This window comes from Trachemys scripta, chromosome 6 (assembly GCF_013100865.1).
Source record: "Trachemys scripta elegans isolate TJP31775 chromosome 6, CAS_Tse_1.0, whole genome shotgun sequence".
NCBI lineage: Eukaryota > Metazoa > Chordata > Testudines > Emydidae > Trachemys > Trachemys scripta.
Genome location: NC_048303.1, coordinates 30,248,342 through 30,273,587, shown reverse-complemented (window position 1 = coordinate 30,273,587; position 25,246 = coordinate 30,248,342). Strand labels below are relative to the sequence as shown.

The window sequence follows — 25,246 nt, the reverse complement described above, 5'->3', positions numbered from 1 at the left end:
CTGGAAAGCAGACTAGAACACTTCCACTCTAAAGGGCTTCAGTTAACTCTTAAAGTTCCAAAGAAATATTATTGAAAGGGGTAAAAGTAAGTGTATGTGGGAGTATGTGTACAAACCTTTTCTGTCTGAAGGCCATGGTGTGTTAATAGATAACAAGGGTGAGTAAATAATCCCACTGTTTTCCTGGTTCATATTCTATAGGCTAAATTCTGACTTCAACCAGAGTCACACAGCATAGGACAGCTGACCACCTATGTCAGCAATAATGGCTGAAGATAGCAACTGTCAAGGGCTGGGTCAGTCAAGTGAAGGGCTGGATGAGCTCTTAGTGGGGGTTCAAATAAAGAAAATCCAAAGAGTTGCTTCCTGCAGCTAATTTCCTCTCACCTCAGGGTGAATTTGATTCCCAGCTCAACCCAAAATCCAGACACACAACCTTTAGAGTTCACTGCTTTTGTGGTCGTCTTGAATGATTAATTTACTCCAGATGAACCCAACCACCCACATTCCCCTCATGGCTCAGTTCCCCGAATGGCAATCTCTACTTGCAGGCCATGCACCTGTGGGACCTATGTTATCATGCTCAGGGTGTGTGTGCTAACCCCCTTGCCAGCTACTGGCTGGGTTATATAGACCCTGTCAAAGTGACATATTTCATTTAAGATGCACCGCTCCAAGAATACATAATCCAGAAAAAAGAAAAGAAAATGATCAGGTTATTCACGGTTACAAATGGACATGCTATTCATCTGGCACATGATGTCTTGAGCAGAGTTCAATTTGTAACAGTAGTTAATCATTCACTTCATTCACAAACGGAAGAGAGCATTTATTTCTTTGAAAAATTTAACTCATTTGTTTCCTGACAGCAGTGGATTGAGACACACAGGAGGCATATTCTTATCTCAGTTACAGCCATGTACATCCAGCGTCACCTCCAGGTAGTTCAGATTTATACCAGTTGAAATGGGTAGAGTTTGTTTCAGAGCAGGCGCAGTTTCCAGACGTGTAGACAGAAAATAAGTCACTCTGCTTAATGTTAACATCAGTTTGCCAAAACTTTTTCTGATATTAAATAGAATTTTCCAATAAACCACCTGACCTTCCTCAAGATGAGAAAGAAATCATGACGAGCAGAAGGATTTGGTTTTCAATTCTCTAATGCTAAAAATATAAAGCCAATATTCCAGATTACCAATGTCAATATTTCATACAAAACTCTTCAACTCCATTGCAAACACCTGTCTTTACTCAGCCCTGCCTCCCATTTCATATTTGGTATTCAGAGCTATTTAGTGCAGGAAATCACTGATTTTCAATTTTCAGTAAACATTGATTCATAGTTTCATAGAGTTTAAGGTCAGAAGGAATCATTAGATCATCTAGTCTGACCTCCTGCATATCCCAGGCCATTAACTTTCTCCGAAATATGCCTATGTTGAGTCCAAAGCATTTTAGCCCTCAGGAGACTAAACTGGTCTGTGCCACAGGCAGAGAACAGAAGAGACCTCTTGCAAGTGACCAACTGAAGCCCTGAAGCATGAGATTAGATTATAATCATTATCATAATGCCACATGTGTTATGAACATGTTGGGCAATCACATTCTTCCCAAGGCCCTTAAAGGAAGGGGATGAACAGGGCTTCAAGGCTGGATGGGATCACCCCAACTATCTAGCCTGACCCTCCCATACACAGGCTGCAGAAATTCTCCAAGAAACTGGATTAAAGGACATCTTTCAGAAAAATATCTAATCTTGTTTTAGAAACGCCAAGTGACGGTGAGTCTCCTCCCCGGTAAACTGTCCCAGTGTTTAATCACCTTCACTACTAGGAATCTGCATCTTATTTTAAGGGTGAATTTATCCAACTTCAACTTCCAGCCTTTTACTTATGTTATGCCTTTATCAGACAGGTTGAAAAGCTACTCACTATCAAATATCTTTTCCATGTGTACGTACCTATGCACAGTGATCAAGGCTCCTTCGCTTCAATAAACTGAATAAATTGAGTTCATTTAGCATCACCACATTAAAACTTGTTTTCTGGCAACCGGATCGATTTTGTGACCTGCCTTTGAACTCTTTCGAGTATTTCCACATCCTTCTCGAAGTGCAGACACTAGAAGTGGACACAGTATTCTAGCAATGGTCTTACCAATGCTGTGTATAGAGGCAAGATCACTTTACTACTTCTACATAATATTCCCCTTTTTATATATCCAAGGATTTCATTAGCCCCTTTGCCATACCATTGCACACAGCTCATGTTGAGGAGATGATCTACAATGACCTTTAAGTCCTTTTCTGAGTCACTGCTTTCAAGACAGTCTCAAATCCTGTAGATATAACCTGTGTTTTTTGTTCCCAAATGTATTACTTTGCATTTGGTTGTAATAAAATGCATTTTGTTGGACTGTGACTGTTTAGGCAGCTAATTCAGATCATACTGTAACAATAATCTGTCTTCTTCATTCTTTACTACCCCACTAGTCTTTGTGTCATTTGCAAACTTTACCAGCAAAGATTTTATATCATTGTCTAGATTGTTGATAAAAATATTAAATAGTAAGACCAAGAACCAATTTCTGGAGCCCCTATTGAAACAAGCCGCACACATTAATTTCTCCACATTAACCGCTACATTATGAGATCTATTTGTAAACCAGTTGTTAATCCATCTGACATGCGCCCCATTAATTTCATATAATGCAAGTTTTTCAATCAAAATACCATATCATATTAACTCAAATGTTTTACAGAAATACAAGACACAAGTATACCATATCAAAACAGTTACCTTTATGAAGCAGACTCGTAATCCCATGTTTAAAAAAAAAAAAAAAATGGCAACAGGTTTGTCTGATAAACCTATCTTCCATGAAACCACATTGACTGGCTTTTATTATATTTTTAGCTTCTAACTCCTTGTTGATAGAGTCCTGAATTAACCATTCCATTATTTTTACCTAGAACTGACATCAAGCTAACAGGTCTGTAATTCCCTAGGTCATCCCTTTCACCCTTTTTAAATATTGGAGCTATGTTGGCAGTCCTTCAGAATTGCACCAATTTTCCAAGATTTGTTAAAAATTAACATTTGTGGTTCAGCAAAGTCTTAACGGAACTAGCTGTAGAGTTATGTGTATCAGTTATCCAGGCCTGTTGATTTGAAAATATTTAATTTTACCAGATGTTGCCTCAGTCCTCCTTTGTTACAGATAGTATATCTTCTGCTCAAACCACAACAGCTGGGATGCATAGATACCTCTGTTTCATCCCAAATACAGAACAGAAATAGCTATTAAACATTTCTGCTTTTTGAACACAGCTATTTATAATTTTAGCATTTTCATCTAGCAATGAACCTAGGGTGGTTGGTTTTCTATTCACAATATGTATAAAAATTGCCTTCTTATTGTCTTTTGACTTATTGGCTATTGCTATTTCATTGATTTCCTTGGCTTCCCTTTTCAGTTGCCTACTTTTCTTTTTTTAAACGTGTTACTTATATCAATACCATTTACTTCCCCATCCTTTATAGGTTGATTTTTTTTTTTTTTTTTTTTTTTTTTTTTTTACACTTTATCGCTGCTTCCAACCAGAATGTCTTTTTGCTTAGCAAAAGTGGTGATGGGGAGGGGGTTTGTGTGTGTCTTTGGAAGCGTCGCTTTTTGGGCATCCCGTAAGATATCCTCAAACACTTTCCACTTTAAGTTATGTTCCCATTCAATTATGATGACAATTGCTTTAAGCTTTGGAAAATTGGCCTTTTTTGATGTTTCAAATATACACAATACATTGTGACATACTGTAACCCAAGCAAGCACCCTGTAACCCCAATATTCATCATTCATATATGGTTGTGAAACCTCATACAAAACATGCCATGCAAGATACCATATGAAAGGTCATGATCTGCTGAAACTCATTGATTCATCACCACACAATGGGATTACCCAACTCTGGGACTCAGCAAAGCCCACCAGGCCATGTGTGGACTAGTATTTTCCAGGCACATGGACTGAGGGTCTAAAATAAAGGACAGTGGCATCATGAAATTAGCTTTCCTTCCCCCACCTACACTAAAGGCAACAAGAACACTGGGAAGACAAAGACTTGAACTGAGGAGACTGGTGCCAGGCTGAAAAGGAACACCTGCATAATAAGGACTGTAACTTACCTGCAACATCCAGAGGGGTGAGAGAAACTGCTTGATCCAAATATTGCTTGTCTAAAAAGGTTTAGGATTTAGACTGCATGTTTGCCTTTTATTTTCTTTAGTAACTATCTTTGACTTTTATGCTTACCACTTATAATCACTTAAAATCTATCTTTCTGTAATTATCTTAACCAGTGAGTTTGTCTGAAGTGCTTGGGGAATCTACTCAGGTTACAAAGGCTGGTGCATGTCCACTTTCCTTTGATGAAGTGGTGAACTAGTTAATAAGCTTGCACTGGTCAAGAGAAGGACTTGAGCTGTGCAAGACAGTATATTGCTGGGGTGCAAGGCTGGGGGCTTGCTGGTGTTTTAGTGTGTATAGTTCATGAGAGTATTTATTCAATTTAGCTGGGTGTGCCTTGCATGCTGGTAGCTGAGTGATAACAGCTGTTGGAGGGGTTAGATGCTTGTCACTGGCAAAGCACTGTAAGAGACAGCCCAGGCTGGAGAGATGGCTGTTCCCCTTTTACTCTCCATCCTGGGCTGGAGGTCCTGTCACATACATGTTGGTGACATCATTAATCATGAAATAAGTTAATGTCAAGTGATATCAAATGGGCATATTTGAACTAAATAGATGCAACATATCTTAATGCATGAGAAAAAACAGGTCCATTAAGCAAAGTCTCCAATTAAGCAAATTGATATCAAGAGAGCTTCTCAGTGTTGGGTGTAATTGGGATGAGAGCCTGCCATTTCCAGCAACACTTGTCAGATATCAATTCAAACTTTAAAAAAAGCAGAAAATTAGCAAAAATACTTTTTTTAACACTATCATTCATTAAGCCGTTTTCATTCCTCTATTTCAAACCAAAGTATAAATATCTAAACATATGAGCATGTATCTTAATGGATATACCATAAATGTGCATCAGACTTTGCACTGTAGAAGTAAAACAATATTACAGAATATGTCAAAAGGGGATAAACAAGCAACATAGCATCTGAATTATGTTAAAAATAATGGGAACTGGCATAACCAGGTCAAGGGGCAACCATGTAAAATAACAGAGCATACAGCACCAAGAATTGGCACTAAAGCTACTTAATGGAGCATGTAGATACTGTATGGGAATGGGGTTATGATCCCTCTAGGTCCTTCACTCTTTATCGCCAATCTTCTCACTTCCACTATATATCGAAATAATTAGGGGAGTCAGATAGGTTGATAAAAGTTCCAGATATCCTCTAAATAAGATATAAACACTGGATAAAAAGAGTGATAGAGGTTAAAGATATCATAATGCCATAACTCCAGTTTTATATGCCACTTCCTTGTTGTTCCTTTAACAATATATAGTAGGAAGATTTCAGTAAAATGTTTGAAGTTATAGCATAGAACTTTTTTATGCCCAGGCAAGACAGTGACTACAAGGCAAATTTTCAGAGTGTTGAATGGAAGGGTTAAGTGGTGTAATTTTCATTAACATTCACTTATTGGGTCTTCAGAAATTTCTAAACCTCTTGGAGTAGTTTGGGGTAAGTGTTTAGTTCAGTGCACAATGATTTATCAATACATCCCCTACCAAAGTGAAAATGATCCTATTGTGTGCAACAGCAACTTTCATGGGTGTTTCTCAGAAAATGTGTTTATGACTTTGATATTCATTCCTCACTGGCAGACAATTTAATCTTTTCCCTTTGTGGTTCATAGGTCAGTCTTACTAAGTACAAATATATACTTCTTTCTCATTCACAGAGTGCTTTGGGATCCTTGGATGGAAGCTGCTACTATAAGTGCATAGAACAGGGGTTCTCAAACTGGGGGTCGGGGCCCCTCAGGGGTTCACAAGGTTATTACATGAGGGGTTGTGAGCTATCAGCCTCCACCCCAAACCCTGCTTTTCCTCCAGCATTTATAATGGTGTTAAATATATAAAAAATGTGTTTTTAATTTATAAGGGGGGGTCGCACTCAGAGGCTTACTATGTTAAAGGGGGTCACCAGTACAAAAGTTTGCGAACCACTGGCATAGTATTTGTTGTTGTTATACTATGTTGTAACAATCAGACTAGGGTGAATGTGTACTACTGGGTTACCTGGATGAAATCAGAAATGGTCAAATGTGCATCTGTCACATTATTGATTTGAACTGGGACCATATAGAACATGGTTGCAACCAAGGTCCTGTAGTGGCACCAAATCTTGTATAAAGGGGGTCAAATGAGGTGTCTAAGATAAGGTTATGGTTTACTGGTTATGATTATGCTGTCTATATGTGTGTATCAATTTTGTAGTTGATGTTATGAATATTGGCTCTATACTGTCTGTATTTCAAACTTATGCTTGCTTCTGCGGGACATCCCAGACAAGTTGGTGTTAGCTCTGCCTAGCCTGCTTGATGGCCCATTAAGGACCATCAGCTATACAACTGACCCATTGAGAGAAGGCAGATACGCCTTGTAACTCAGCAAAGTATGCAGGAACTTGCCCATGTGACTCCAGACTCCATTTTGCTATAATTTTCCACAGTAAGAACAAAGAGGTGTTCTTACACCTGGAAAAGACTATAAAAGGCTGATGTCTCATCTCCATCTTGTCTTCAATCCTGCTTCTTACCTCTGGAGGGACTTTGCTACAAACTGAAGCTTTGAACAAAGAACTGAATGACCCATCCCAGCTGTGGATGTACTCCAGAGACTTGATTTAAACCTGCAGTTTATTTCATCACTGCTACAAGCTTGAACCAAGAACTTTGCCATTACTGTATGTAATTGATTCCATTTAACCAATTCTGGCTTTCATCCGTATATTTTTCCTTTTATGAATAAACCTTTAGATTTTAGATTCTAAAGGATGGCAACAGCGTGATTTGTGGGTAAGATTTGATTTGTATATTGACCTGGGTCTGGGGCTTGATTCTTTGGGATCGAGAGAACCTTTTTTCTTTTACTGGGGTATTGGTTTTCATAACCATTTGTCCCCATAACGAGTGGCACTGGTGGTGATACTGGGAAACTGGAGTGTCTAAGGGAATTGCTTGTGTGACTTGTGGTTAGACCAAAGTCCTCTTTGTCTGGCTGGTTTGGTTTGCCTTAGTGGTGGAAAACCCCCAGCTTTGGGCTGTAACTGCCCTGTTTTAAGCAGTTAGTCCTGAATTGGCACTCTCAGTTGGGTCCCGCCAGAACCAGCATCATTACAGCATCATAAACCCATATCACTATCAGGTATCAGAAATCTTCTCTTGTTCAAGTGATAGGGTCTTTGCATTTGGAGGAAGATTTGAAAACTATTCTGCTGCTGTGAAGATGCAGGTGAGCAGCACTGTGACAACTGTAGGCCTACCTGGCCAGAGGTTTATTACATCAAAGTTTCTCAAGTTGTGTTACATGGAACATTTGTTATTGGTCTTCGGAGCATTTACCTGTCATATAATGCTGGATGCTCCTCCTTATTTCCAGCTGTTAATTGTACTGAGTCAGCTAACACTCCTTTAAATATTGTCCCACTGTTACTGTTCCATGTAACCAATTTCCATGTAACCAGTTATCAGAAAGGATGCTAGATGATTATAAATAGGAAGGCAGGTGACCCACAAGACAATCTCTGTATTAAAATATGACACACACTATGGATATTTCGAGACCATTTGGTGTTACCATTCCTTTTAATTGCATTGTATGTTTATAACATGAAAATGAGTGTCTGGATCCCTTGATTGCAAATTGGTTATTGATACACTGCCCAAAAAACAGTGCTGGACGTCACAGAACAAATTCAAAGCCAGGGTCGCTGCCCTGAGGACGTTTCAGCCTAATTAACTTGGAACGAATGTCCGGGAGAGCTTGTTTGTTACTGCTGAGATTGAACGGCACCTGCTGGCTCATTTCATGCTCAGACTAGAGCCGAGGACGCTCCCGCAGCGGCCTGTACTAGCGAAGGCCCCCCAGCTGTCAGTGCCAGGACACCTCTGGCCTTGGGGCATGTCGCATCTGAGCCGCCCCACCGCCCGAGACCCCGGCCTGCGACAGAGCTGGGGCCCTGGGGATCCACGTCCATCCACCGCTCCCCGGGGCCACTAGCGCTCTAGCCCCGTTATGACCAAGGCGGGGCTGAGCCGCTCAATGCGCCCCCGGTTTGGGATAAGCTCAGCGCTGGGGCTCCCGCTCCGTCCCCCCTGTGGGGCTGCCTGGAGCCGCATTTGCCTGCCCTCGGGCCGGACCCTTTGGTCTCCCCGGGCTGGCGTCTCGTTGCCCTGTAGCAGGGCGAAGGGCCCCAGCAGCCTGGAGCCCCAGCCCAGTGGGCGGGCCGGGAGGCAGGGCCAGCCGGCTGGCTCCGCGCAGCTGCTCGGGCCGGGCGCAGGCGCAGCAGCCTGTTCCCCTTCGGGAAGCGGGTTCCGACCCGCAACGCTCCGTCAATGAGCTGCGAGGTGCGTAGCCTGCAGCCGGGCCGGCGGGTGTTTACACGGCACCGGGACGGGGCAGGGATAGCGGGCTGCTCCGGGGCAGGGCGGTCAGCCGGCAACGTGCCGCTCCGCCCGGCGGGGCTCGCTCCCTGCTCCCCTAGGGAGAGCCGGCAATAGCCGCTCTGCAGTGCCCCGGGCAGCCCCTTCGCTCAGGGCGTGCTGGTGATTGCTGGACTCGGCGCTCGGGCGGCTGCAGGGGGATCGGGTGACCACGGGACACCTGGTAATCGGCCTCCCCCGACACTCCCCATTTATTCTGTTGCGGGAGTCACAAGAACACTGGCCACCTCCTTAAGGGCCCCCAATTTAGTAAGCAGTTGCAGCCGGGCCTAATTAATCATGTACGGGCTTGGGGAGCGTGGGCTGCAGTCACTGTCATGAGCTGTCCTGGTTATCGTGCCTAAAACGAGATCAGGCATTAACGCGAAGAAGTAAAACGAAAGTGGAGAACCACGGACTCGCATGTGATTTTTTTAAAAAAAATCGTAACGCTTAATCCAGCATTCTTCCTTGGATGATGTTGATGGGTCTGGGGCCCATTTCCTGCGCTATAAATACCCATTGAGGAGACAGGAGATGAATGGTGTGTAATCTGAATGGCGATTTGTCTTTCAACAGGTTGTTGCGCTGTACTTTGCCAGGAGCGCTGAATTGGCAGGTGTTCGCTCTGAGATTATTTCTGTACCGCAACAATTAACCTCTCTACAGCTGTGGGAAGAAATTGTTAAAAGGCATCCAAGGTAGTTTTAGACTAGAGCATACCTCTGGTGCACCTCAAGTTTGGGGTTTTGTAAACTGTTAACGGAGTTACAAATGTAATATAGTTGAATTAAATGTATGTCATTTTTTCAGTATAATAAAAGTAGCAAAATCTGTTCTGCATTTTGCTACTTGGGATCTTATTTGTGAGCATGTAGTTCTACAAATATGTTCAAAAGAGTGAATATTTCACTGATTTTTGCATTAAACTGGCTGGCATTAGTAGCAGCAGCTAAGCTTGCAACTGAAAGGCTGTAATGAAATATTAGAGAGGGTCTTGCCTAAAATCAAACAAAATTGGGTTTTGCGGTAGCAGTAGCAAGTACAGGTCTGTCGCATCTTACGCACATTTAACATGTGCGATTTCAGGCTTTACGCGGTTGGCGAAAAAAAAAAAAAAAAGGAAAAAGAACAACAAATTTAATACTGTACTTGTAGTGGGATGATTCTGCCCGCCATTCAACTCAATGTAATTTTGACTATATGCAGTTTTCGCTTTACGTGCTAACCGTGAAACGGAACCCCCGCGTAAGATGAGACAGGCCTGTAATCAAACTGGAGTGTATTTTACCATATCGCCTAATACTGGATTGATTACTAAAACCTATGGACTTTGATCATTTTGTGGCCTGTAGTTTGCAAGTTTTATTCTCCCTATGAAAAGCAAATCAAATTATGTTTTACAGTAGCAAATTGTGCAAAGCTCTTGAAGATGTTACATACCCTGACTTGGCTGGAAAATGAAATTGTGTCTTACCTTTCTGTCAGTAGTCACCGCTGGCTTCTAACCAGATCACTAACACATTGACAGTCTTACTTGCCCAGTTGGCACATCTACTTGCATCTGGGCAATAGTATTTTCCCCCGTCTGTGCTATACGCTGTAAGCGCAAAGTACAATTCCTTTATTATGATTGATTTTACCTTTTCTAAATAAAGCTTCACCACTCTTTTCTACTGGACACATGGTATCTTCCTATCCACTGTATATAATTTATTTTTTATTTTGCTTGAAATAACCAGCTCAATTCCTATCTTTAGAAATTTTATTGGTTTGGTTCACCACTCACCCTTGCCCATGCCCATGAAAAGATAATCACCAAGTCCAAGGGCATACTGTTGTTTGTTGTGATTAAAAAAATAGTACAAATGCAGATGTGTAAGTCGTAATCTTACTACTTCAGCTTCCCTGAGCTATGCACCAGTCAATTCTTCACATTTAACTATGAGAATTCATGCAAACACTTTACTTAAATGTATTTATGCTACTGCTAATCCTTCTCAGACTTGCTGCCATTCAGGATCAAGTGGTTTTCGCTGTTCGCCAGGAATACGTGCTTCTTGGTGATCAGCTTCTGGTCCTGCAGTCAGGTGACGAGGTTGCCATTATCCCACCTATCAGCGGGGGCTAACTCCAGGCAAACACGCTTAGGTATGTATAGCTTCTTTTTGTAAATGGCCTATGTGGGTTGATCGTGCATTGAAACATTGCTGGAATTCTTTTTTTAATTTTCCTCTCTGTTTAGGGTCTAGTGATTTGTGGATGACTTTCCCCTTCTGCTAGTACTCTCTGAGAAGGTGTAACACGCATCCCCTGCAGTAGACAGCCATGATGCTGATACTGAGGTGTAAGTTGGTGCAGGAATAAATGATTAACATATTTGCAACAGATTGGAAAAAGCTTTCAAAATACTTTGGGCTAGATTCACACAGGGGCTTGGTTGCCTAGACAAATCACTGGGATTCACAAAGCCTGAGTTAGGCACTCAGGCTTCCTGGGCAATGAGTGGCAGGAGCTAAGCACGTAAGAGTGGGATTCACAAAAGCCAGCACACTAGGTAAGGAGTGGCATAAACTAGCCAATAGGAGATGCCAAGGAAAAGGATGTGTCCTAAGCCCGACCCCTCTCAAGGAGTTGAGTGCCTCCTTCTGCTTTGGATTCTCAGCTGTGAACCCTCTTTCAGAGTTAGGTACCAAAGGTGAAGGAGCATCTCTCTCACAACTTTTGGCCCAGCAGTCGGGGTACATCCCTGGGATGTGGAAGACCCCGGGTTCAAGTTGCCCCTTTGCCTGAGAGGGAAGAAGGGATTTGAACAGGGATCTGCTACCTCTCAGACTATGGGAAGTTTTTGATGTGGGTCTCCCTCAGTCTTTCGTGTTCGTATATCATTGGAGCGGGAGGACTGGATCCTGTGTCCACTATATCCTGGGTGAGTGCTCTAATCACCAGGCTGTAGAGTCATTCACATGCTCTTGTACTCTGTCTCTCTGGCCCACCGACTAACTCATTATTTATCCACAGTGGAACAGCTTTAATGGGAGAGACTAAGGGAGGCCCATGTCAGACTATCCCATAGCCTAGTAGCTACAGCACTCACTGGAGAGGTGACAGATTCCTCTTCAAATCCCTTTTTCCCTCAGGCGGTGGGACTCCTACATCCTAGGTGAGTACCCTAATCACTGGGCCACAAGTTAGGAGGGTGGTCCAGCCCCCCCACCCCCACCCCCACTTTGTGTGGTGTTAGCCATGGTCTGAGCACTATGGGATTGGCCCCACAAGTGAGTTAGGAGGAGGAATGCCTATCTTCCATTGCTTTGTGCATCACACTGGGGCTTAGGTGCCCAGCTACCTAGTGTGAGACAATAGTGTGCATGCTCAGAAGCCGAAAAATAGGCTCCCTGGAAACTTTCAATGCAAAAACTTAGGTGCTAGGTTGAGTGCCTGTGGAGTTTGATAGCAGCTAAGCAGGGGTTTTATGAAGACCAGTGGTGCCTAAGTCCCTTTGATAATGTCCTTTAAGTTGTATTTTTTAAAGATATTTTTGTGCTTTTATAGTTGTTTGCTTTCAGTTGAGGTGCTAATCCTCATGGTTGGCTAATATCACAATAAAAAGAAACCTTTTTTCACTTTGACTTTTTAAAATTAAGATGCTAGAGAGATGATTTAAAGCAATTTTGAAATATAAAATTATCCTGTTTCTCTTTTGCTAAAAGAAGATCTCTCCTTTCAGATAGTCTCAGTGAATGAAATACTCACTGTCTCAAGAACTATAAATCGGGATAACTCCACTGATTTATGCTGGTGCAACTGAGAGCAGAATTTAGCTCACTGCTGTTAAACGAGCTCCTCCTCATGCTTCCCAGATTAAGTGACATCTCTTGTTCCCATAGAAAGTGGAGGTGTCCCTTTCTGGCTGGTTGCTGCTCTATCAATGAGCCCTGGCTGAAAGAATGCTTTTAAACTGCCCCTGGAGCAGTTTTTTTTATCATAATAAGGTTCCCTGCCTTCTTCTAACTCCAGACAGTTTATAATTTGACATTCTTACTAGAACCAGTCACACAGTAGGACATGCTAGCACAAGGGTCTCTGTTAGCTGATCCCACTGCAGACTAGGTCCTAGAATTGGTATATTAAAACAAACTGAGCCCCTGTACCTCCAGAAATTGCCAACAAGAAGTGCAATTAGTGTTCTCCCAGCAAAGGGGCTAAGAACTAATTCTGCATGGGGACTGACCTACTTTTTCATTTCTGCTGGTGAGCCCTACAGCTGAGGCATGTTAGTGGGTGCCATACATTTGCTGGATAAATTCAGGCCTCACGGCTGTTTAAAAAGCAGCTTCCAAATGGCCAATGTAACCAGAAAAGTAACTTATTAAATCTTTGAGTTCTGTAGCTTTCTGTTTCCTTCCAGAGAAGCCATGAATGAAAATAAAGATGAGTCCAAAGATTTCATCAAACTGAACTATGAAAAACTCTCTACAGATGAAGTGTCAGAGCTGGTGATTTCTCCATGCTGTGGGGCTGTGTCCCTGTTCATAGGTGAGTTTAATGCTCCTAAAATAAATCCCTGGATGTGTATATCCATCAGTAAGTAGAGCACGGGTCACCTCATAAGTTCAACCTCATGCTTCTGAGACTACTTAAAAAATAAGTCTCTGGGACAAACCAATAATATTTAGCAAATTATGTATTAATCATTTTGAGCAAGATCATGGCCAGCCCTCATGCAATAGGGAATGAGGTCCTAAGGAGCCTCCTTGCTGGTGTGGTCAGCCTAGAATTGCAGCCCCTATATTGGGGAGCACAGGGACTGCTAGTTTCTCCCCCGGAGCAACTTACACAAAAGGAGATGGGGAGTAGATAGAACTATGGTTCTGTCAACCCCATGTGCTGACCACCAGGGCTGTCCCTCCACCACCCTCCAGTGTAGGGCTGGGGTTAAATGTCACAGTATAGCCCATATGCAACTTACCTCTTCATAAAATAGTATCTGAAGAGATGAGACTTAATTTTAGCCTTGAGGTTAGTATATCAGGACCTACATTTTCAGAACCCTTTGTGCTCAGAAGTGAGTACCATTGTGTGCCTAAATTCCATACAATTATTCATGTCGTATGAGCAACTGCAGTGACAACAGGCACAACTTTCTAAACATATAGGGCCAGATCTGTGCTAGTGAAGATGTTGCCATCTTGGACATTGGTAACTCCAGCATGTAAAATCTGTGGGTTAAATTCTGTCCTTTTTATACGTTAAGAATTGCTAACGTACTTAAAAAACAATCACTTCCAGCTCATTGCAGTGAGCTGGTTGAACCTTTTTCAGAATAAGAAATATGTAGTTTGACATTCTTAGATCGTATGCTCTTTGGGGCAGGGAGTATATTTTTGTTCTAGCACAATGGGGTCCTGACCCAGGACTGGAGCTCCCAATAGAAATAAATAACTTATTTGTTTTTAGTAATTCATTTATTTTTAGGTACTACAAGGAATAACTTTGAAGGGAAAAAGGTGATTCACTTAGAATATGAAGCATACTCACCAATGGCAGAAGCTGAAATAAAGAAAATCTGTAGAGATGTCAGACAGAAATGGCCTTCAGTCAAACATATAGCAGTGCACCATAGACTTGGGTATGTATGACCAAGATGTATCTAACTAAATCTGAATTAAATGTCAGTATGCTTGTAATTGCATATGGTGTGGGCAGGAACCTGCATATTCTCTGCTGCGAAACCTGCCACTGAATCCACCCCTTGCTGCAAAATTGTGCTGCAGTGCCTGGTCATTTTAAAAAATCAGTTTCCATCTCTGAGTTGCCAAAGAAACTTTCAAAACCTGAACCACGTACAAACCAGTGCGGTGATGGATGCCTGAGGCTGCACATAGCCTGAAACACAGTGAAAATAAAACTAAGATTTAACTGAAGCTGCCATAGTGTTTCCAGTCTCTTGCCCTGGGGTACCACAGAATCCAAGCCCTTCACTACAGAAGTTAAGTCAAGTTTACCAGAGTATACAAGGTCTAGAATTCAGTCCTACCCTGGAATATCTTTGAAATAGGCATTGCCAGTCATGCTGGCTAGGAGATCAAGGGTTTTTCCCATGACTTGACAATTACCCTTTTCTTGAGGTTTAAAATGCAGATCCATTGGAAAGTAATGGCGCATGAATCTTACCAGGTCCATCCTGTACTGGGATCTCCTGGAATCAGTGAAATCGGTGGGTAGATGCAGGTTTTGGTGCTAGTGGAGCCTGATTCGGGATCAGGGTCTAATTTGAGCACATCACAAATGGCTGCCTCCCCACCTCTCAGCAAAGATAACCTAGCATTACTGAACAGTGGTAATGTGAGACTTCACTTCTTTTTACAAAATGTATTACACTAGATGAAAAATATCCTCATAATTTGAAACTAAAAATCTTTACAAACTCAGTATGGATGCAGAACCGTGCTATTAGCGGGCCAAACTGCACTGCCAGGTTCACATGTGCAGCCTGTCAGTGATTATGCAGGTACACAGAGGCTAGAACTGGCCCTTACTGATTGATACTTGTTCACTGGTAAAACTCAGTCCCTTGCAATGGGTTTCACAAACATTTTTGCAAGTTAGCAAAGTTCTGCTCTATGCTGTATTGTCTAAAACAATTTTCCTATCTAATCCTATAAACCTGTTTTAAAAAGAAAAATTGAGGAAATACGTTTGTAAAAAACGTAGGATTTGAACATCGGTTTTGTGTTTTTTAGAGTGTAAGCTGTTTGGGACAAGGATGCTCATTTACTTTGTGTTGTGTACAGTGTCTTGGAAGAATGGAGCCCAGCCATCGTTGAGGACTTTAGATGCTAATGCACTGTAAATGTTACGTCCAGTGTCCTATTCCTGTCTTTCCCTAGTTTAGTTCCAGTAACAGAAGCAAGTGTGATTGTAGCAGTCTCCTCTCCACACCGAGTGGCATCTCTGGAGGCTGTGCAATACTGCATCAACACTTTGAAAGCAACTGTTCCAATTTGGAAAAAGGTGAATTTAAGTATTGCACTTTACAAAAAGTGCCAACCTTCATCTTCACCATGCTCTCTGTCTCTGGAGTCCGATAGTTGTATAAGCAGTTAAAACCATCAGCTGTCCACTTCTGTGATTTATATTGCAGAGGGATGTCAGTGACTGTGGCTATGGTCTGAGAAAGGATGATCAGTGCTTTGGGACAGGACTGGTTCTGGGTTCCAAATGTTCAGTTCTGAGGACTTGGCCCTTGATTGTCAGCTTCCAGTATTTTGGGTGTTAGTCATTTTTTTAGCATCTCTGATTTATGAACAAATTAAATATCCTCCTTTCTAAAATAAAGGCTCAGTAGTTTAATATAGAATAATGTAAAAGGCAAGTGCATTAAAACTTGATCATCATGAGCACTATGTTTGCTGCAGCTTATGCTTTCATTCATGAGCTCTGTGTAGGTGGACCCTGCACAGAGCCCTACTAATTTCAGTGGGGATCTGCATAGGCTTGGTGTGTCCCTCCATGGAAATTATTGCAGAATCAGGGCCTGACACTGTATGCATCTGAAGACAGTGTCTTCTTTTTCTGTGTGTCTGCCAAACACTATGCAAATTGTTTGTACTGTATAACTAATAGCAGATTAGCTGTTGAATTTTTGTGCACTGGTTGTATTTGTATGTAGCAGACTCCTGAAGCACTTCCCATTTTTTGTTTTTGTTTGCAGGAGATTTATGAGGAGGAATATTCTTGGAAAGAAAACAAGGAATGCTTTTGGGCAGATGTGGAAAAATAACTCCACCTCCAAAGTCACTCTACTGTGCATGCAGATCGGCCTTTAGTTGTAGATACTTTACAGCAGTGGTGGGTAACCTGCGGCCCATCAGGGTAATCAGCTGGCAGGCCGCGAGACAGTGTTTACATTGACCATCCGCAGGTGGGAAGCGGGAAACAGTGGCCAGCATGTCCCTGTAGCCCGTTCTGCTTCCCGCAGCTCCCATTGGCCGGGAACAGCGAACCATGGCCACTGGGAGCTGTGGGCAGCCATGCCTGCGGACGGTCAATGTAAACACGGTCTTGCGGCCTGCCAGCAGATTACTCTGACGGGCCGCAGGTTGCCCACCACTGCTCTACAGTAAATCTAACTAGTAACAGCATATGCATTATAACAAACACTTGAGTCTAAGACAGAATGAAATACAGACAGTAATTAGATTAAGTTCACAAATAACTTTCGTTTTGTAAAATCACCCAGCTGTGGTTTTTTAAATAGCTAGACAGTTTTTTAAAACCATTTCCCCAAAAATTCTTATCGAAAGGAATCTAGTTTTATATACTATATGCTGCTTTAATACCTTTATTCTGGCACCTTGTGTGTTCACTGCCAGCACTAGAGAGCACAACATGACAATCAGGTTTGTGGTTTTTTTAATCTTAAAAATACCCTTTGTTAGTTTTATATGACTGCAAAGTCAACATACCGGCTTTTAGATAGTTTGACACTTTTAATTTGATTAAATGTTTTTGGTACAAGCAGAGAAAAAATATAAATTATCCCCAGAGTTACTAATGGTTACTTCCCAGTAAGCTTTGTTTCATAAAAATATTTTTACTGTGTAGTTGATAGTACAGGTCCATCACATTAAGGAAATTTAAAGCTCTTTATTTGAAGTGAGATCTTAGACAACTAATTTGCATTAGCAATAAAACACAAACTTAACTGAACTTTAATAGATGTATAGAGGTGACTAGTTTTGAAGCAGCTTTTGCAGCTGTCTTATTCTGTGTGTTTAAAAAAGCCAATAGTTGTTACAAATTAAAAGTGTTAAGTCTCTGACTTGAATTTACAAATGCAAGAATATTTAGAGTTAGGAATAAAATTTCTCATCTTCACTCATTGTTAAAAGGACATTGTCGTCTTGAAACAAAGTCAATTAAAAAAATTCAGTAGATTTAACAGGAGGAACTAATTAGTTAATGGGGCTACTCACATAAGTAAGGTTACTCACATATACAAATATTATCAATTTGCAGTGTAGTTTTGTATTGTAGAGGTCTCAACTGAGATCAGAGCCCCATTGTGCTCAGCCCTTAGAAACCTAGTGATAGCTTTTGCCCCAGAGAATTTATAATCTTAAATAGACAGAACAGAGAAGGTGTGGGAAGGGAAAGAAGCACAGGGGTGTAGTGACTTGTCCAAGATTACACAACAGGCCATTACACAACACTTGGGCCCTACTTGTTTCACTATTTCCTCAGTAGCATTGTCAACTGCACAAAGCAAAAACAGAAAAAGACAGTTCTCTCTCTAATCTTTCAGTCACAGTAATCTTTGGTATTAGTTTCAACCAGAATAAGTTTTAAAACAAAATCAAAACCCAAAACTTAGAACACAAGTGTGATTAAACTGGGTTCTTGTACTGTTTTTGGTGTACTTCCTACTGATGGCAGGGGACATCCCTGGGAAGAAGAGAAGCCGCTCTTTGCATGTATGCATCTATTATGGGTGTCTGATGTGTCTTCTATGTCACTTTGGCTCTTATATTTAGGTAGGGGAGAGTAAGTTATAGACTGAATTTTCCTTGTTTGGAATGTGCGAGTGAAGAACTATGCTATTTGGATGTGGCTTTGCTGTATGGATTGTTCAGTGCTATTAGCTCCATGAATAAAGATAATTTCTACGGAGATCAATATTTGGTTTTTTTTTTAAGTGCAATTATTATACCCAGTGTTTCAAATTCTTGGCAGTAGTGGCTCCACCTGAATCTGTTTCCAGGGAGAGGCCCCAATTCTGGGATCAAGCAAAAAATGGGTATTACTTACAAAGAGAGGTATAGGACTAACATGCCGTATCAGTGGTAGTCTATGAACCAGGCAGAACCAGTGTAGTGCTTATATGCTAGAATTAAAACAGAAAATGACATTGCAAAGTTATACCATATCTGGTTCAGAGGCATCTTATGGAATCTATGGATTTCACTGGTGCTTCTGTAACTTATCTGATGGAAGGAGAATAGAGTAATCACTCACATATCCCCATCATATAAGCAGAGAGAAGATTTCAGATCAAGGGGAATACTACTTCCCTCCCAGTAACCAGGCATAAGAAAGGGGAGGCATGTTGTGTTAAACTGCTAAGATCACACCATCAGTTTTTGTTTCTGTCCTTCAAGGCACAAGCATCACTTAATGTAAGCACTGGTTTAGAACAATAAGTCTTAATTTGGAAATGTGTAATTTGGGGTTCTTCAACTGGATTATAAAATAGAAATGGATAAGTTCCAAGAAAGCTTATACACATGTATTTAAAGGTTATGGGAGTTACTGGAAGTTATAGTAGAGACAGGATGTTAAGATACTTAACACATTCAAACAACTTCTGAAGACCATTAAGAACTGATTGATCCTGCCTTTGCCTCTATCCTATAATATGACAAAGGTACACCCAGCTAAACCATTACAACTAGCATTAACTAGCGGAAATACTGTTTTATGTAACAAATCAACAGCATTGGACATTAGGGTGATGTGCTATAAAGATGTGCTAGAAACCTGGGCAATTTATTGCTGCAGGAGATCAGCAAGAGAAATTCTGGGCCTGAACAATGTAAGTAGCTGCAACCATTAGTGCTCATTAAGATAATCAGATCTCCTGTTGCAATATGTAACAACCCCTTGTAGTCATCAAGAAAAAAAAAATCTTTAACCCAGGCATTGTACCTAACCTATACTTTTTTGTATGCCTGTGATAGTATGCTGGTGAGATGGCTTTTCTACAGGAAAGTGCAAGGGCACAGAGAACAACTTGTGGAACACGGGCAGTTGACCTGTGGAGGCAGGAAACTATCATAGTATGGAAGCAAAGAATGGATTTGATGGCAGAACCCCTTAGAGAAAATAATTCTCACTTCTCGACTTGCAGTATTTGAGAGTAACTTGTGCTGTGACTGGATGATCGCTTATAGCTTAATATTTGAGCAACTTTTTAATGTTGCTCTGGCCCTCATAGTATTTAATTGTTATGTTTTCAAAAGTGGTTTAGGTTGATTTTTAACCATCAATTAAATGCTGGGAGATCATTACAAAGTAATGGATGGTGCAGGAATGTGGATCAAGATCTATCCAGTAGATGTCAGTAGAGACAGCTGCAGGTGGTAGTGTTATAGGGGCATTCACCTTCCCTGAATTCAATATGTGTTGTGAAGTAGAATATAGATGCTCAGTTCTAGTTGGCTAAAGAGATACGGCCAACTTTAAATTATTTTAAAGAGTTAAAAGTACTACCTCTTTCCTGTTGCTATCCTACCAGTTTTTGTGGTGTTATATACATATTTACCTACTTTTTGAATCTGCCCTCAATTTCTCTTGTTGTGTGAAAGCCCCCCACAGAGGATAGTAGTGAAACTGATGACATACAAATTGTTGTCAAATGCATATATTAAAAACCTGAAAAAATTGAGGCTTTATTCTAAACCCTTTTAATAATAGTAATCGTAGGGGGTTGCTTATGCCAATGGTAGATTTAAAAAATTACAGAAATGACTTTTAAATTTATTGATGTACTTTTTAAATATTTTGAACCCAGTTTTGTAAAGATTGTCAGCCTGATACTAGCAGGTAGGGGTGTGTGTGTGTGTATATATAGAGCATCACATGCAATTTGACAGAAGTTTTGATTTGAATGTACACATCAAACAGTGCTGCCTTTTATTTTTGTTATTAAACAAACAAAAACAAACTCCAGTACATTAGGTGCTATGGCATTCTGTACTAAAGTGCAAAATATACATACAGTAGAGGGCAGAAATGTCACCCGAGAAGATTTTAAATCTTAACTGCATTTCTCAGTGAGAACATCATTTTATATTCATTATGTTTAAAAGGTAATGAAATGAGGAAATTGTTAGCCTGATAAAAAGTAAACAACATATGTAGTATTTAGTGATGTTTGATCTTATTTACCTTTATTTTCATACGTTGCTCTTTCAAGTGCAAAACTGGGCTGTAATACAAAGTAGATGAGTGGAGGGTCTGAGGATCACTCAAAACTCACTGCCAACTTGGAGGGGGAAGACAACAAACTGCTCCAAGATGGGAGGGCAAATGAGTTGTGAAGTTGTAATTTTAGAAGGGGGAGATCATGTGGGAACTAGCTACATTGATATAGCTGCACCGGTGCAATCCCCTAGTGTAGATGTGCTGCATCAGTGTGAACTGTGACTAACACCAGTGCAGCTGAGCTTAGCAGTGTTGCTGCACCAGTGGCTAAAACCTGTAAGGCCTGAGGAGGCACAGCCTCTTAGTATCCTCAACACCTGGCTGTCAGCACCTTGCAATAGCATAACCTTAGGATTCTGCTACTGTAGCAAAGACAAATGTTGCTGCATTTTATATAGTGGCTTTTAGTAAAGCTTTTCACTCTTCAAAGCCCTGCTTTTATTACTTATTCTGTATTCAGATTTGTAACAAAAAATTAGTATTTATCATTTGTACTATAGTAGTGCCTAGGGGCTCTAGGGCCTCATTATGCCCATCAATGCACAAGCACATAACAGATGGTCTCTGCCCCAAAGAGTTTACAATCTAGTTCTGAGTCCTCAATCTGATCATTTGTATTAAATCTCTATCTCACATTCCCCATTGGCAGTGTCCACTCTCCTATGAAACTAATTTTTGAGATTTACAAAGGACTTTACTCATATCGTCTAAACCTCAGCCAATCTAATTTGGATCTCGCACCAGTTTTACACTATGTAACTCTTTTGATTTCACTGGAGTTACTCCTGACTTCTGCTGTTGCAAGCAAGATTAGAATCAAAGCCCAGCACCGCAAAATAACACGGAGATAAAACAACATCTTTACAAGGTTTTAAAAACGTAAACCCCCAAACCGTTATACACAGTACAAAATATACATCACATTTCCAGCATTATTTCTGAGGCTATGCCTACCCGAAAGTGCAATAAAATTACTCTTTACAAAATGGAATTAACTATTTAAGTAATAAAAAATACACATACCAAAAAAAAAACAACAAAACCCCCAAACCAAACACAAAAGAAACAAATCCACCAAACTAGTAACATTAAATGGCTAAGTGACAGATGCAAAACCCTACTTATGCTCTGCTTTCCTTGTAGTTTGAGAACAGTACCTCTTCCAGATTAGGTAAAAAATCCTAACACCTGGGACAATGAAAAACCCAGTCAAGGCAAGTGAATGTAATCACTCACCTAAAACCCTGGATGTAATACACTCCTCTGCACATTCAACTTGTGACTGACAATAAAAACTGGCTGCCTGCCTGGGTTCCATTACATGCACCACCAAAAGGCACAAGAAATGAAAGATTTTACCATCCACTGCATTGTTAAATTCCTCTCCTTGCTTTGAATGCACAAGATTAATTATGTATGAGGCTTTTGCAAGTACAGTATGGGTGCAAATTTTTTTTTTCAAGTTGTTAAAAGAGAATTGAGGCAGGAGACCAATTTTTATCTTCAATCTTAGGTCGTATGTGCTAGTCGCTGCACCCAGGGTTTATAATTGCGAGTCAGAAGTTTGTTCTTTAAGGAATTGTTTAGAACACAACTTAATTTTTAAAAACTCAGTTTGGCCACAAACACAACTGGTGGCAAGTGTATTTATCTGTCAGACAATCGAGTTTGGGATCCATGTTGTCTTTCAACATGTCACCATAAAAAATAGAATATGAAAATATAAAAAAACTTCTAGAATAAAAACAAACACCCGATAGACTGAAAATAATTCAGCTGTTATTCCAAATGACACCTCTGCCAGCCAGGGAAGTCGATGGCTTGGCTGGCTACTGTTTACTGACTAAGAAGACTTTCGGTAAAAATTTTCAAAAGTGTGTAAGTGATTTAGGAGCCTAAGTCCAATTTTTGAAAGTGACTTGAGCCCTTAGGAGGCTAAGGGTAAAAGAGCGGTACTTTTAAAAATCTTTGCCTAAAGTCTAACTGAATGTCAAGAGGACTTAGACTCTTAAGTCTCTTTTGAAAATGGGATTTAGGTCCCTTTGAAAATTTTACACCCTTCAGATAATTGTCTTCTATCAGACACCACCTTATTTCTAATCCAAAATATGTAAAGAAAAGCATATCACAACAGATGATGTGCTTGTTGTGAGGTTAACTGCCAGTCACGAGAGCGAGGCAACTAAAAGTTCAATTATCTCAGCCCACAAGATTGGTGTGGACTCTTTCTTTAACATGGAGATTCTTAGTTTTTCAAACCTAAAATTCAAAGATTTTGTTTTAAAGCAAAGGGTATATAACATAAGGTCACTTAAATAGAAAATTGTTATGTAAATTAAACAGCGTAACATAAGGCCACCTGAATAAGCGTTCCTTTTTAACTCTTAAAACTTTTCTTTCAAAAGTACTACAGTATTTTAAATTGTACAAAATATAAGTTACTTATAAAAGTTCTGTAGCTATATAAGAACAAACAGCATGTGACAGTAGTCATGCTGCTTAATGCACCACTGAAAGGCACTCAATTAATACAACAATGAGAGTGGTACAAGCACCAATATAGAACAGATCTTCCACTGTTCTTTGTCACACTAGCTGCACATTACTTAGCTTTTCCTGTGCCCCTATAATACACCAGACACTTTCTTTCACTTCTGCCTTATTGTCAGCTACTGAACAAAGGCAAAATCTTGCATCTTCATACTCATGCCAATAGTCTGTGGTGTTACTGCCATAAGGATTATGAATAAAAGTTTTCAGTTCAGCTTTGCTCTTTGGGTTACAGAAAAATGACATGTAAATTTAAAGGTATAGTAAGTGATTTTTAATAATAATAAATATAGGCCTGTTATTTCTCCCTTGTTAGATGGTGAACAGCACAAGACAAGGGTTCAGAGAAGTAAAATTTAAATCGGTTGGAGTAGTGTTGAGAATTTGAAAACTGCCACAGTAGCACCTGGTAATGACAGCAAGTCACAGTGAGTTTTCAAATTCAGATCTTCTGCCTTTAAAAGAGACAAAACATGCAAGGCAGCACTAAGGCAGGAGCATGTCTCATTTAGAAGTACTTTACAATTGACACACACTGTAAAAAAGTAATTGTTGTCACCTTAGTGAAAGGAATATGGTGATGTACTTGGTATGGTGAACCCATCCAGACAGCCTATATTAGGGCATAGTCTGGAGTCTTCATTCCCAAATCAGGACGCATTGCCCATTTTATAATATATACAACTTGTAACGTTATGGATTAGTTAAGACTCAGATTTGATGGGAAATGTGGGTCAGTTCTCCAAGACAATCAAAATGTAGCTAATAAACCGCAAACTGAGCTTTTCTTTTCCATGTCCTGAATCAATATTCATCATACAATGATTTCATCTAGATAATTTAGTTAGTAGAAAAAATCATTTTTACCAAGAGCCTATTAACTTGGACTGATATTGTTCCAAAATTTAAAAAAAGTTGTTCTATTTTGCTCTTTGTGGAACAGAAGTGGGATTTCTGCCACAAGGTGCATACTCCAGACCTGCCTGGTTCAAGGGCTAATTTGTTTGCAAGGAAAAAAATATACAAGAAAATATACTATAAATCATTTGTGGAAAAAAAACTGACCTGCAGTTACTCTTACAATACAGAAGAATCTGTAAAATATTTTCATTCATTAAAAACCAAGTTTAACAGTTATTGAACTGTAAGGCACTCCAGCTGAAGATCTGATTGGACCACAGCCATTGTTTGTGGCTCAGAGGATTAGTTCTGTATTCCCAGCACTGTTGTCTTCAATCTTTGTCCTTTGTGAGTTCTGTAATTTCGTCAATATCTTCTACATCCTTTGTCATTTTTTCATATTTTCTCTTGAAGAAGCCAAGCTGTAAGAAGTTTTGAAAATAGTTTGTCAGCCATGTATATTGTCTATTTTGTGCTGCCTGGTAATGAAAGGTACTAGGATTAGAAGATCTACACATGCCATTTATTTAGTCATTTGAGACTACATTTCTCAGCTGATGGAAACATTTTCATCTGAATTTTTTTTGATGAAAAACTAATTTTTGAGAAAAAACAGAAGTTAGCTAAAATGTTCAGGTTGTAAATGGTTTTTTTTTTTTTTTGGCAACCTTCCTCCTCAAAAAAATGTTTTTATGAAAGAATTCCCCCCCCCCCACCTTCTTCAATATTTTTTCGTGGTAGAAAACTATCATTTCCCTACCAACTCTAATTAGCAAGCTGTTAATTTAAATCTGATTCTTGACTCACACAGTAGTTTCTTAAAAAAAAAAAAAAAGAAGAAGAAAATTCTTAAAAGCAGGAGGCATGTCTTCATCCGCCTTCCCCGAGCATTCAGGTTCAAGGTATAGACACACACACACACACACCAACCCCCCCCCCAAGCTGCTGCTTGGTGCAATCAAGTGCCAAAGCAGCAGAGCTGTGCAGCCAAGTGTCTTTATGATGAAGCATAGAATCCAGAAGAGCTCCCCAAGGAGCAGTTGCTTTGGTGCGCCACGGAGCCCTTCAAACACCAATGCTTTGGCGCAGAGACAATCTGTTGCCTTTCCCAAAACCAGACACCCTGGATAGCTCTTCTCCTTAG

General features: G+C 40.4%; 3 protein-coding genes and 1 long non-coding RNA gene across 6 annotated transcripts in view; 2 read left to right on the top strand and 2 right to left on the bottom strand.

Moving 5' to 3' along the window:
- Window positions 1-867: 867 nt before the first annotated feature.
- On the bottom strand, window positions 868-2,983 carry LOC117879623. The gene is made up of 3 exons (XR_004646335.1): window positions 2,799-2,983; window positions 1,961-2,120; window positions 868-1,164 (listed from the first exon to the last, which is right to left on the bottom strand). It is a non-coding gene; the product is annotated as an uncharacterized LOC117879623 (long non-coding RNA).
- A 5,466-nt stretch (window positions 2,984-8,449) lies between these two features.
- On the top strand, window positions 8,450-13,202 carry LOC117879190 (molybdopterin synthase sulfur carrier subunit-like). 3 transcript variants are annotated; one of them, XR_004646195.1, is made up of 5 exons: window positions 8,451-8,589; window positions 9,244-9,365; window positions 10,669-10,815; window positions 10,910-11,011; window positions 13,076-13,113. XR_004646195.1 is itself a non-coding variant. In XM_034774204.1 (4 exons), the coding sequence occupies exons 1-3, from the start codon at window positions 8,578-8,580 to the stop codon at window positions 10,793-10,795; spliced, it is 261 nt and encodes an 86-aa protein (XP_034630095.1). In that variant the 5' UTR covers window positions 8,450-8,577; the 3' UTR covers window positions 10,796-10,815; window positions 13,076-13,202. The 3 variants fall into 3 exon arrangements, 1 of the variants encoding a protein (XP_034630095.1); XR_004646194.1 differs by lacking the exon at window positions 13,076-13,113 and adding an exon at window positions 11,686-11,820; XM_034774204.1 differs by lacking the exon at window positions 10,910-11,011 and having other exon boundaries at window positions 8,450-8,589; window positions 13,076-13,202.
- Window positions 11,516-16,577, top strand: LOC117879113 (molybdopterin synthase catalytic subunit-like). The gene is made up of 6 exons (XM_034774070.1): window positions 11,516-11,593; window positions 11,706-11,827; window positions 13,058-13,203; window positions 14,143-14,296; window positions 15,558-15,681; window positions 16,382-16,577. Exons 1-6 carry the CDS (start codon window positions 11,516-11,518, stop codon window positions 16,448-16,450), a joined length of 693 nt encoding a protein of 230 aa, XP_034629961.1. The 3' UTR covers window positions 16,451-16,577.
- Window positions 16,578-20,343: 3,766 nt separating this feature from the next.
- Window positions 20,344-25,246, bottom strand: part of ITGA2 (integrin subunit alpha 2) — a 101,175-nt gene continuing 96,272 nt past the window's right edge. The window contains exon 30 of the mRNA XM_034774268.1: window positions 20,344-24,524. Within this exon, the coding sequence (XP_034630159.1) occupies window positions 24,435-24,524 (90 nt within the window). The 3' untranslated portion in view covers window positions 20,344-24,434. The remainder of the gene's footprint in view (window positions 24,525-25,246) is intronic.

What these genes read in the sequence shown, in the direction of transcription:
- LOC117879190 (XM_034774204.1), top strand. An exon ending in ATTGTTAAAAGGCATCCAAG is followed by an intron (nt 9,366 to 10,668) that starts GTAGTTTTAGAC and finishes AATCCTTCTCAG; the next exon opens with ACTTGCTGCCATTCAGGATC.
- LOC117879113 (XM_034774070.1), top strand. Translation starts at nt 11,516, where the DNA reads ATGTGGGTCTCCCTCAGTCTTTCGTGTTCGTATATCATTGGAGCGGGA. An exon ending in GCAGTGCACCATAGACTTGG is followed by an intron (nt 14,297 to 15,557) that starts GTATGTATGACC and finishes GTCTTTCCCTAG; the next exon opens with TTTAGTTCCAGTAACAGAAG. An exon ending in CTGTTCCAATTTGGAAAAAG is followed by an intron (nt 15,682 to 16,381) that starts GTGAATTTAAGT and finishes TTTTGTTTGCAG; the next exon opens with GAGATTTATGAGGAGGAATA.